This window comes from Quercus suber, unplaced genomic scaffold, assembly GCF_002906115.3.
Source record: "Quercus suber isolate HL8 unplaced genomic scaffold, Cork oak 2.0 scaffold_59, whole genome shotgun sequence".
NCBI lineage: Eukaryota > Viridiplantae > Streptophyta > Magnoliopsida > Fagales > Fagaceae > Quercus > Quercus suber.
Genome location: NW_027069524.1, coordinates 1821699 through 1835579, shown reverse-complemented (window position 1 = coordinate 1835579; position 13881 = coordinate 1821699). Strand labels below are relative to the sequence as shown.

The 13881-nt window shown below is 32.1% G+C and overlaps 1 protein-coding gene across 1 annotated transcript; it reads left to right on the top strand.

Annotated features, from left to right (window-relative positions):
- Positions 1–1377: 1377 nt before the first annotated feature.
- Positions 1378–11251, top strand: LOC112012692 (phragmoplastin DRP1E). The gene is made up of 15 exons (XM_024045081.2): positions 1378–1869; positions 1967–2030; positions 2420–2527; positions 3727–3828; positions 5516–5566; positions 5678–5739; positions 6623–6713; positions 6861–6925; positions 8109–8303; positions 8419–8538; positions 8653–8723; positions 9253–9478; positions 9955–10005; positions 10091–10459; positions 10884–11251. Exons 1-15 carry the CDS (start codon positions 1732–1734, stop codon positions 11010–11012), a joined length of 1842 nt encoding a protein of 613 aa, XP_023900849.1. The 5' UTR covers positions 1378–1731; the 3' UTR covers positions 11013–11251.
- The last annotated feature ends 2630 nt before the right edge of the window (positions 11252–13881 follow it).

The window sequence follows — 13881 nt, the reverse complement described above, 5'->3', positions numbered from 1 at the left end:
GTTTGGAGACTGTATAGAGATTTAAGTGATAAAGATGACATGGCAGAAATCTATTGGCTGGCGTAAAACCAGTGTTTTACGCCAAGCCTGACCGAATGTATTCTCAAATGAAAAACGTGCTTAATTTTGATAGAGTAGTTTTTTTTTCTTCTTTATTTGAAAGGATTTGAATTTTTTTTAACTGAAGGTGTTTTATTCAGATGAAAAACAAAAAAAAAAAAAAAAAGGGGGGGCTAATTTTTGAGGAAAAAAAAATCAAGTTAAGGAAAAAAAAGGTTTTTTTTTTTTTTTTTTTTTTCACTGAGGTGTTTTATTCACATTATAAAGAAAAAAGAAAAGGCTAAATTTTAGGAAATACTGTAGTGTTTTTTTTTTTTTTTTTTCCATTTTTTTCCTTTTCTTGAAGAGAATGTAATTGAGAGATATATTATTTTTGGAGTAATTCTTCTTCTTTTTTGAGAAACTAAGTTCAACGTGAGGGAGAAAGAAGAAGCCTAAATTCTTTTCTTTTTTTTTTTGAGAATCATTTAATACAAATTCACGTATGAAGATTTTCTTTTATCTTTTGTCAATGATCATATTTCCAATAATGTATAGTGGATGGGGTCGTTATGACAACGGCCAGAAAGGTTAATAATGAAGTCATTAATTAATAGTCCAAACTTTGAAAACAATGGGATATTGTTCTCCTCAAAAAAAAAAAAAAAAAAAAAAAACGGTTTTTTGAAAACTGTATTTAGAGAACATCAACCAAACAATAAATTTAAGTGCAAAGTCCACTATTTTATGAATTGCAAAACAAAAAACTATATTTAAATAGCTTTATCAAATAGGCCCTAAAGTGAAAAAGTTGTGAATTGCTATATTTATAATATTTTTCTTAACAAATTATAAGTCATAAGTTGTTATTGGATGTTACTAGTAAGTAAAAAAGTAATTTTAATTTTCTTAAAAAAAAATAATTTCAGATAAATTTAAATTAGAATCAATAATATATAATAACTTATCTTTTATAATTTGTTATAAAAATGTTATGAAAATATTATAAACGTATTACTATGTTAATTTGTATTTTCAAAAGTCAGCATCTATTATACATTTTCTGACACAATTCAGTTTTTTTGAAAGTCCTTTATTTACCCCCGAAAAATATTCATGATTTGTTTATAAAAAAAAAAATCATGATTTTAATTCAAAAAAGAAATTGTGCACTGTGTGTGGGTAACAAAGGTGTGAAAAGTGAGAAAACCCTAATAACTATCCTTTTCAAAAACACAATTCCAATTGTACGGCATTGCATGAATAATTAGCGCATAGAAAAAGACATTGAAATTGACTAGAGAATTTAAAAAGAGTCAAACCAAGATAGACCCGAATATAAAAAGTAACCTGCACGTGTCACACGCTCCCATCGAAATCACACACTCACACTATCCCATCTCCGAGACCAACATTTCCTCCTCCGCCACAATCTCCACCACCACCACCATTCCCTTAAAAGGCTCCACCACTCTCAAATTCAAATTTACAAATATATAACTGCCATTAATCAGTTACTATAACCGAAAAACAAACAAAAAAAGCAAAATAGCTTTCCTTATTTTTCTACTCTACTTCTTTTCTGTCTCCCTCACTACTCTCTTCACTCTCGTCTCTCTCACTCGTTCTTCAACCGCTTCTTCTTCGTCTTCGTCTTCGTTTGGTTCTTCTTCTTCTTCTAGGGTTTGCGTAATGGCTACTATGGAGAGTTTGATCGGTCTCGTCAATCGAATTCAGAGAGCTTGTACTGTCCTCGGCGATTACGGCGGTGACTCTGCTTTGCCTACTCTCTGGGAGGCTCTTCCTTCTGTCGTCGTCGTCGGTGGCCAGGTCTTATCTCTATGTGCATGTATATGATTTTGCATGTGTGTGTGTGTGAGTGTTTGTGTTGGCTGATTTTGAAATATGTTTGGCTGTGTGAGTGTAGAGTTCGGGAAAGTCGTCGGTGTTGGAGAGCATTGTTGGCCGTGATTTTCTTCCCAGGGGATCAGGTTAGGGTTTTGTGTAATTCTTTACGCTTTTCTATTGTATTTTTTTGAATTTTTGTAACAGTCTGTTTGGTTTATGAGAATTTGGAGCAAAGGAAAAGGAAAGGAAAACCGTTGACTTAATTGTCAACTAAGTCAAACTAATTTATTTGCTTTTTCATTTTATTTCAAAATTTATTCGTTCTTTTAAAACCTTGATTGTCCAATTACTACATCACTTTTCCCTTGAAATTCTCAGCAACCAAACAGATTTAATTTGATTAATCTAATTTTTAGTTCCACTAAAGAAAAAAAGAAAAGAAAAATTTTGATGTTAATTTTGTTCTTCTTTTGTAAGTAAAGGAAGAAAGTTTTGTGTTATTTGATATCGTACATTTTGGTGGGAATTTCAGGGATTGTTACAAGGAGGCCTTTAGTGTTGCAGCTGCAGAAGACGGAACAGGGGCTACAAGAGTATGCAGAGTTCCTTCACATGCCGAAGAAAAGAGTTACCGATTTCTGTATGTCATTTGTTTTGCAAATGATGAGTTATGGTTACTCTGTTTGATAGTACCATTTTTAATGTATGGAGAAATCATAATTCTCTTTCTTGGTTATGTGTTTTGCCTCATATTTGTGATCTTGTTTATCCTGGTGATTCTTGATTGTTTATGTCTATTTAATTTCATGAAAGACGACATTTTATCATTGGTAATTTTCGAAAATCTACACGAATTTTGCAATGTTTGAAATTTCTGTAGAGGATGGAATGTCTGAGTTGGTTTTTTTTTTTAAATATTTTTCAAAATGAAGACTTTTTCTGTTGCTTTTCTACTTTAGTGATCAATATGAATCATCACAATTAACAAGCAGTCAAGCACTATGGTTGTTAGTATTGAAAGCACAACCAATATATTTCTATTTTTTAATACCTAATTTGAGATTTCGGGAGTTTCAAAGCATATGATTTTAAGGAATCAAAATTTTTTAATCATGTAATCTTAAAAAACCATCGGGTGTGTGAATAATTTAAAATAAAAATAAGAGAATAGAAACTTGTCTTATTTAGCCAATTGGCAACCTCTAAGTCATAATTGCTTTCATTATAACTTTTAAGTTTTAACTCACCCAAAAAAAACACATATTCTCATTGGTATTGAAAATCCTCTTTTTGTAAAGGTTACGTGCTAAGATTTTCATGCAATAATTCTTAACATTTTCATGCAATAATTACAGAGTATAGTCATAATCTTTTGGCAGTCTAACCTGTTAATGTAGTAGCTAGTTGGAAATCTCTCTAGTTTTTTATACATTAGGCTCAAACCTTGCTTGAAAACATACGCTCAAGCTTAATACATTGCTATAGTTACATATGTACTCTGTGATTCCTTGTTCAAATAACTTTTGAAACACGCTTTGTGTGTGGGTTCTCTTGTTATCACAAGAATTTGGGTACATGCTATAATTCTTAAACACTTACTTTACTTTGTATGTCGAAGTATAACTTGTTACTGTAGTAGCCACAACTACAAGCAAATTGAAATTTCTCTTCTTTTTATTATTTTTTTTATGCACTATGCCCAAACCTTGCTTGCAAATGTATGATATGTATGATCAGAGCTTGTTATAGCAATAAATACTGTAAGCTGTTTTAACTTGTCCTTTTTTATATTTTGAAATGGAAACCTAGGTTAACTGACTATCTTATTTTCTTACACAGCTATGGTTCGGAAGGAAATTCAAGATGAAACTGATAGAGTGACTGGGAAGTCAAAACAGATTTCTCCTGTTCCTATTCATCTCAGTATCTTCTCCCCAAATGGTAATGGAATCTAGACTGTGAGTTAGGACTCAAGCAGTGTTATTAAAAGCGTGCTTAAGCTCAAAGCTCGAAGCCCCAAGGCTCTAGCGCATTTTGTCTCAAAAGCTAAGCTCATTCAATGAAGCACACCTTAGGCACGCTTTTTTGCGCTTTTTCAAAAAGCTCAAAACGTGCTTTTTGGAGCTTTTTTATATTTTTCAAAAAAAAAAAAACCAAAACTGAATTAAAGCTATAGGATCTTGACATTATTGATATAAACCATTGATTTTGTATATTTTTAGTGTAAATTACTTATCAAAAAAAATATTTTGAGTATAAGTTGTCCTAAAACCTAATCCATAACCTCCCAGATCTTCTCTATTTTTATTTTTTCTCCTTGAAACAGTAATCCACCTAGCTCCTTGGTACCAACTACCATGTTGCAATGTCCTCATATTCTTAGCTCATTCATGAAAAAAAAAAAAAAAACGTATGATATAATATTTGTGGTAATTGTTTAGTTACTTTGGTGGTTGATTTTGAACATAGCAAACTAATTCTTCCAGAGTTATAGTCATTGAGTGATTAAATTATTAACTAATATTACTAATTAGTTATAGGGCATTATAGATATAGGAGATTTAAGAAAGGATATTACATGGAAGTACTGATATCTAGCTTATTCAAAAAAGATAAAATGACTTGACTTGCAATTTTTTGTGTTAAAATTGCAAAAGTAGGGCATATCTAAATGTTATATGAATTGTATAAAAAGTTTTATTTCAATTTATATGATAATTTGATCATTTGATTGTTGCATTTTTCATTAATAATAATTTTAAAATTTTTTAAATTATTTTTTTAAAATGCGCACTTCACTTCAATTAGGCGAGCACTTGTGCTTTGTGCCTAGGCTCCAAGAAGCTTTTGTGCTTAAGTGCGCCCCTCGCTTTTACCAACACTGGACTCAAGATAATAAGATTTTCCCTTAGTTCTTTCATGCACTGTATTTTTAAGCTGCATTATTTTGATAAGTTTTTTTTTTTTGGCTGAATTATTAATGAAATTGTAGATCATTTCAAATTTTTTAATGATTTTTAGTTTTATTCTAATTGACAAGTATGCATCAGAGATTAGGATCCTAGCTTTGGTGTTATATTATTATTGTTGATTTTCTGGAGTGTATCAAATGCATTACTGTTTTACAGTATGTATTTTGCTAAAGTACAACAATAGCAATGACCTTTGTGTCATGGCATCTGGAGGGCCCTGACGTGCCTCCTGTCAATAATAAATCATATTTTCTTTGGTTGCTCTCCAAACTTCTTCCAGTCTTTTATGTGTAACAAGCAGCATGGGAGTGTTTCTATATTGGCTGGTGGCTGGTGCATTATCAGTAGTCTTGTCTTGTTGATTGCAGTGCATTAAGTATCTATTTTTTATTTGCTTCATACATAGGTTTCTCTTAAGATATCTGTTTTTCTAGTGGTCTTTGAAATTTGAATCAATTCATCTTCTCCCCCTGTGGGTGGAGAGTGAGGCCACTAGTTCAATCCCTGTTCAGATGCATTAGTCTTTTTACCTATCAGAAAAAAGTAATAATTCTTCTACTTCTGCTTGGTTCTTGCTCATTTTTTGCACACATTTTGTAGGGCATTTTTTGCAGTCCTTTACGTTATCTGATAAATTGTGGTTTATGATTTGGCAGTTGTCAACTTAACACTGATAGATTTGCCTGGTTTGACAAAGGTTGCCATAGGTATACTTCTTTAAGTCCCCCTTTGTCTCCTGTTAAGTTAGATTTATCCACATTGAATGTTTTATTTTTATTTATTAATTTTATAAACTAGAGATGTTTTGTTATTTCCAGAGGGACAGCCAGAGAGTATTGTTCAGGACATTGAAAACATGGTTCGTTCATATGTTGAGAAGGTAAAAGAAAGGATTTCTTTTTCCCTTTTTATTTTTTTCATTTTATATAAAGGTTATGATCTAATTGGCAACATTCTTATTAATGATATCATAACTAATTAATTTATGCATGTATTGCATATAATTTTCGAATAGAAGTCATCAAGTTAGAAGAAATCTCTATTGAATTCTTGTAGATTGTTCTTTAGTGTATTATACTCTTATGTGTCAATTACATAATGGGCAACCTCAGATCATTGAGATACATATCAAGAAGTCAGCTATCATGAAGGACAGACATTTATTGAGGAGTATTGGTATGCTAATGCTTATTTGGTTGAAGAACCTGCTCCTTTATCTTCTGTTTGTCAAGTACCAACTTGATAACTAGTTATGTTGCCCTTGAACACCTTATACCCAAGGAACTGAAGAAATCTTATTAATTTGTTAATATTTTTTGGGAGGACTGTAATCAAATGGTCTCATCAACGAAAGATAGATGGTGAAGAGTTTTTCTTTACCAGTCTCTTATATTATATAAGGTTTGTATGTGCAGTACTGATTCGTCTCACTTAATTTTGATAATCCTTCCAATTGCAACTGTTTTTGGATTTGGCAGAGAACTTCCATTGAAGTTAAGTCATGTACTATGTAGACAATCTCCCAAAATTTGATTAGATTTGGTAGTTCCACTTTTTCAGATTTTTTGCTGATTTTTGCGCCATGATCTCTTCTTATATATTAAAACAAAAACTTTTGTTTCACTATCTAATATTATGTTCCATATCTTGGCTTTGTTTTGGTTCAAGCTTATGCATTTAAATTCATTGGTTATATCTGCAATCTGTTGTAGTTATTGGTTCTTTACAAGCTTTTTCAACATATATGTTCTTTTGGATTACAGCCAAATTGCATCATTTTGGCCATAACTCCAGCAAATCAAGATATTGCAACATCTGATGCTATCAAGATTGCTAGAGAAGTTGATCCAAAAGGTATACTTTTTGTACATTGTTTCTACTCTTTTATCTCAACTCTACAGGTACACATGTCTGTATTTTTGTTAATATTCTTTCATGATTTCTCATAAATATAAGTTTAGGAATTTTCCTTAATATAGAGATTATGTGTTTTATTTTTAGGTGAAAGAACATTTGGTGTTTTGACGAAGCTTGATTTGATGGATAAAGGAACAAATGCATTGGAAGTAAGAATTTTGTCTTTTCGCTTCTGATATGTTCAGCACTAAATTCTTGACAACTTAAAACTTCAGTTGGAGGCTATATGATGCTTATAATTGCATCTCACCTATCAAATCATTTTATTTTGAAGATATTCTATGCTCAATTTGCATTATGTACAACCCAACAAACCCTCTTTGAAAAGTTGATGTAGAATAACCATCAGGAAATTTTTTGATTATAATAATTTGTATACATTAAAAGAAAATATTTGATTGACCAGCAAATGACAAAATATGGTCTTATATTTACTAGCTTTCAAACATATTCATGAAAAAAGTGCTTGTGTTGTCAGGAAGGCAGAGTACTCACTGTTCAATGTGAACTTCTGATCACTACGATTGTGTTTGGGCACCCCATGAACAAATCGTAAACATTTATTTGTTGTACAGTATTTGGCAGTGCAAATCTGCCCTTGAATGTTGCCCATTTAGAAAGCATTAGTGCAAACAATAGAGAAGTTATTCCTTCCTCCATACCTCTTCTTTTCAAGGATAACATGGTCATAAGAACAACTCAATTTCAGATGGATTCTTTTTGATGCAACATAAAATAAATGCATTTGTTAAATTTATTTGTGTCTAGCAGTGCCCTAAGTAAATATATTATTTTGTCAAAATCTACCAGTAAGCTGATTGTCTAAGCGGTCATTCATTTGGGCAAGACTTAGATATGGTACTTAGGTGCTGTTCTTTAAGTTCCTCTCTTAAGACTCTGCCATGTAAATTTTTTCTCATGGGATGGAGATGTATTTTTTAGTTAAGTAGCTGCATGGTTGAATCTTAAGAGGGGAACATAAGGAACAATACTTAAGGTATTATACCTAAGTTTTGTCCATTCATTTATAGTAGTTCCTTGCATGATCATGTAGTAACATTAAAAAAGAAGAAATGAAAACAAAGGATTTCCAACCATTTAGAGCTACTTTATTGTGTTCTTAGGAGATTTTTGTTTTTGGTATTAGTAGAAAATTGCGTGTTGATTGTTTCCCTAGTACTTTTGCACACCGCTCATTTTCGTTCTTTGCTTTGGTAATTGCAAACTTCTGTTCCTTCTGCATTTTGTAAATTACACTAGTTTTCCACTGATGCAGAAAAGTTATATCCTCTATTCCTCTTGATATCATTTTTTTCCTGTTTTATTTTCAAGGTTCTTGAAGGAAGATCTTATCGGCTTCAACACCCTTGGGTTGGAATTGTAAACCGTTCACAAGCTGATATAAATAAAAATGTTGACATGATTGCTGCTAGGCAGAGGGAGCGCGAGTTCTTTGCCACAAGTCCTGATTATGGACACTTATCCAGCAAAATGGGTTCTGAATATCTTGCAAAACTTCTTTCAAAGGTTTTATTTATCGTACTTATTTTTCATTTATAATGCGATGACTCTTTTTGTACTTTTATTTCATTTTACTCTATATAGGAAGGCTGCTTACATTTTGAAATTGTCTTTGTTTCAGCATTTAGAATCAGTAATTAAAGCTCGCATACCAGGCATTGCATCATTGATTAACAGAAGCATTGATGAACTTGAAGCAGAGTTAGACCATCTTGGTAGGCCTGTTGCTATTGATGCTGGGGTGAGGAATTTACATTTATGTTATTTATTCTTTTTATTTATAATTAACCTTTTGGCATTGAAATAAGAACCAGGTTAGGATTTTGACTGCAATTATTTTGATAATGTATATCAGGCCCAGTTGTATACTATCCTAGAGTTATGTCGTGCGTTTGACCAAATATTCAAGGAGCATTTAGATGGAGGGTAATGTATTATTCTCTGTTTACTCTCTCTTCCATTTATTTTAAATCCCATCTGACCTGCTAGGTCAGAGCCAAACTATGATGCATTTCATGATTCTATCAGCAAGAAATAGATTAAGTGAGTAACTTAGATGTCCATGTTCATTTGTGACTGAAAGCATGCAGATCTTATTAAAAGGTTTTGGTCAAAGTATTCTTGTGCAGTTTATGTTTTATATTATCTTTTACTTCACGCTTCGTAAATTTTATAAATGTTTCCTTTAAACTAACAAATTTTTTGAATAGATTATACTTTGAAAAACCGTTTTCCTCACAAGCATAAGCAATTCAATTCTTGTATAAAAATGGCTTGTTTGCTTTATTATGTGTATGATTAGATAAAGTTGGCCTCTGATCTTTAATTGTGATTCTTTATCTAGTAGGCCCTATATGCCTGGTATTATTATCTAAGTATGGCAAGTGCATATAATAAATCAAGTATTTGTAATCATATATTTATTCCTGCTTATGTTACTTTGCTAAAATCTCAGGCGACCTGGTGGTGATCGTATATATGGAGTTTTTGACTATCAGCTGCCTGCTGCTTTGAAGAAGCTTCCATTAGATCGTTATCTTTCACTGCAGAATGTAAGAAAAGTGATTTCAGAGGCAGATGGGTACCAACCTCATCTAATTGCACCTGAGCAAGGCTATCGACGCCTCATTGATGGTGCACTTAATTACTTCAGAGGACCAGCAGATGCTTCTGTAGATGCTGTAAGTGCTTTTTTTTCTATTCATGAAGTATGGAGTTCCTTTTTATTTTTTAGAGGGGTGGGGAGGGATGGTATTGGGAGAAGTCATAGAAATCTCAAATCACCTATATGTAAGACATCTTCTCTGCTATTTTCCTCCCATTTTTGGAAGATTAAAAATGGTGGGTCCAGATAGAAAATAATCATCTCTTCTTTTTTCCCTTCCACTTTTCTACTCAACCAAAGAAGAGAAATATCAATCCATCTTCCATTATATCTCCTCGCTTTTCCACCCTACTAAAGCACTCTGAAGCAATTTATATTTTACTAACGTGTTAACAAATGCTTTCTTACATGCCGCTGAAAGTGTATCTTCTTGTTTCTAGTGCTATGAAAAACAAAACTGAATGTTTTATTGCATGCTATTTCATACTTTTAACAAATCACAAACATTGCACCTGTAATTTGTTTTTTCTTTGTGGGAATATGGTATTGCAGGTTCACTTCATATTGAAGGAACTTGTTAGAAGGTCAATTGCAGAAACTCAGGTTTGAAATCAGAGTTTACTAGTTCCAAAATAACAACAATTTACTGCAAATGCAAGATCTAAGTTGATGTTTTGGAATGGAACAGGAGTTGAAGCGTTTTCCAACCCTTCAAGCTGAAATAGCTGCAGCTGCAAGTGAAGCATTGGAGAGATTCAGGGAAGACAGTAAGAAGACTACTATACGATTGGTGGAAATGGAATCTTCATACCTGACTGTGGATTTCTTCAGGAGACTTCCTCAGGAAGTGGAGAAGGGAGGAAATCCAGTTGCTTCCTCTGCAGACCGATATACAGAAGGGCACATCCGTCGGATAGGATCAAATATTTTCTCTTATATTGGGATGGTATCAGAGACACTGAAGAATTCCATACCAAAGGCTGTGGCTCATTGTCAAGTGAGGGAGGCCAAGCGGTCTTTACTCGATCATTTTTATACACAAGTGGGCAAAAAAGAGGTACCAAACAACACCCCCCACCCCCACCCCCCCTCTTCTTAGATTTGATTTCAATCCTATATGAAGCCAGACTATTGCGAATTTATAATGAGGCATTTGAATAGATTACAGTTTCCCTAGTTTTGCTTCTAGTCAAATCCGGAATCACGTATAGATGTGCCTGATATGATATGATCATATAACTAATCCAGAGTTGCTTAATGTAAAATTTTCATCTTTGATCAAACTCAGACAAATACAATACAGTTCAGATCTGAATGCATGCCCTTTATTCATCCTTCTGTTTGTCACTTAAAAAAATGAATTGATGAGATTGTGCATGGACGGCATCTAGATTATGCTAATCTTAGTACTATTACTAAATTGCGAGGGAATTGTAAAAGGAGTACAGAGCATTTTACTGAGTTTGTTGTTTATTCTGTAGGCCAAGCAACTTGCAGAATTGTTGGATGAAGACCCTGCATTGATGAATAGGAGGCAGCAATGTGCAAAGCGGCTTGAGTTATACAAGTCTGCAAGGGACGAGATTGAGTCGGTCTCATGGTCCAGATGAGGTGAATTGTGAATGCGTGTTAAGAAAAATTTTGTATAAAATCTACAATAGCACTGAGGAACATGCTAAGAATGAATAGGCTATGGTTTTCTCTGCTGTCTTTTTTTTCACAAATGTAGATGTGATATATCTGTATTGCAGAATTGTTGATTGTGATTCTCTTAAATTTGATCATCTTCAAGTTTGCTAGCTGTAACATTGATTTGTATAGTTTTCTAGAAGATTGCATATATATTCCATCATCCTTTGCATTGCTGATTTGATTCTGGTAACCATACATGATGGAAAAAGGAATGTCAAATTTCAAGTGCATTGGATCAGATGGCAATTTCTAGTGATACGTGGTGGACTGATATTTGATAGTCTAATTCCAAGATCTAGTGGTCTCAGGGGCGGCGCTATGTGTTAATCAGTGGTTAACAACCTATATTAATTTTAAATTAATATAGGTTAACCACTCTAGGGGGAAAAGAAAAAAAAAAAATTGACCACCCTAAATATAATTTGATCTCTCGAAAATTTTGGTCCGTTGAAGGTTGAATTGCTCAACTCAAACAAATACAAATTTCATATCAGTCCAAACAATAATACAAATCAACCATTTTTGAATTTAAGATCTCATTTTGTTCACGCTCGTGTTTTAGGTTTCAATTCTTAAAATACCCTCAAACATTTGCTAATGACAAATATCAGTAAAAATGCAACAAAAACTCTCACGGGCTCATCTCTCCTCAAGTATCAGCTTCTCGGCGCAACCAATAGCAAACGGTGGAGAACGTCGATGTAACCAAAAAAAAAAAAAAAATTTGCTGGCCGTTGGCACATTGGGCAGGAGGCTTCTAAGCTTGATATACCCAAAACAAGTAAGGAAAAAGCATTGAAACAAATCACGTTGGACACAAATGCTCGAATCTCACCTCCCCTAAAAAGCAAATAGAAAAAATCAATGCTTGAGCATTAAAGTGAATATATTGACAATATTATGTACAATTTAAAGCATTTGTTTGCAATTTAAAAAAAAAAAAAAAATGACAAGATGTAAATAATTTTTTTTTTTAAATGACAAAATAATCTTTCATAGCACATTAAATCCTTTTTAGTAATTTGCATTTAAACATCAATTTTAGATAATAGCTCAATTGTTAAACTGCATTTTTATTAATTTTGTGTTTTCAAAAGGAAATTTTTAAAATCACTATTTTTTGTTAAACGCATTTTTTCAAACAGGAATTTGTTCAATTTATGTGATACATTTTGTAGATACGCATATACTAAAATAAAGTTGAATATTTTATTAAACATGATTAATATAATAGTTGAATGCCTAAATTGAATTTGTTGAATGAATTTATAGTTTATCCTTTATTCTTTTGCTAGTACTACAGATAAATATTTTTATAAGAAAATCACTTGTGCTGCAAGATTCATCTTCTAAGCAAATTTGTATTGATTTGAATAATCTTTTTTTGAATTCTAGGTTATGAGAAAATGTCTTATCTTTTCATTCTAATGATCAAGATGAAATAAGAAGAGCATATTTATAAAGAAGTCCTTGTCAATCTCTTGGTCATGATTTTCCTAAAAAAGAAATTAGTGAAACATTGCGTCAATTTAATCCTGATTGGTTTAAAGAATACAAAAATTAGTTGGAAAAGATAATAAAAACTAATATAATAAATTAAAAAATAATTTTTATTCATTAAACCTTTGGGCCTTAATTAAAATTTGAACATTATAAGACAAACAAACAAAGCATTCTATTAGCCAATTGAAGGTCTTTTTTTTTCCCTAGGTGAGTGGCATTTTCTAAATTTTTTTTCAATGCTATAAGAAAAATATGTATAATATATTCTATTTTAGGGGGATTTCTTCCATTTGGGAGACTTAGGTCATTGCCTAAATGGCCAAGTGGTTGAGCCACCCCTCTTGACCTTGAAGTCTAGGATTTTCCTCTACACCAAGGAAATGCTTTCGATGAACAACAAAAGGGATGTTTAGACAGAACTAATATTTTTGGATGATTATTTGCTAATATTATTGTAAAAAATTAGGGGAGACTAGAATATTTTTGGTGTGAGACTGCTGAAAAAATAAAAAATCTAAGAGTAGTGTTAGGGACATAACAATTTCACAAAGTATGCCAACTCACTCATGGGCCACCACAATTTCTAATTTAAAATTTTTTTGATATACTAAATTTAAAAAGTTGTGAAATAGTTGTGGAATTTTAGAAAAAACTAGTTTCTTTGAAATTGACAACACACTCTAACCAAAGGAACCGGTGTAGTTCAAATGTTACACTTACATGTGTACTTAGAGGTTAGAATGATTAATGTGCAATAAAGTGAACGATCTCATTTCAATTAGTACATTATTATTTTTAATCTATTTAGATGTCCTGTCAACGGATGTCCTTTAGAAGATTTTTTAATGGATTATTTTATGAAAATTTTGATACCACTTTCAAAGAAAATATAAAAAACTGTTTTTTTCTTTTCCCATTAAAAGTTTTTAAACCAATTTCTTAGGACATTGGTAAACTTTTCTCTCTATTAATACTAAGTGAGAACTACTTCAGAGTTCAAATGTTGGCCGTATGCTCAGGACTAGTTCTTTTCGAAACAAAAATGAATATAACCAAAACTTAAAAAAGAGATTCAGCCACAAATATCAAATTCAAATTGGAAGAGATTGTTGAATATGCAATCATTATCATTAGTGATCAAGATATCAGTTCATAACAAATTGAATTTGCTTGATCACCGTTTTGGCTGGAAAAATAACCCCCCCCCCCCCCGGCCATCTTCTTTCCTTTATTTTAAACACAACAATTACATTTTATATCTCCAAACATAACTATATATAACCA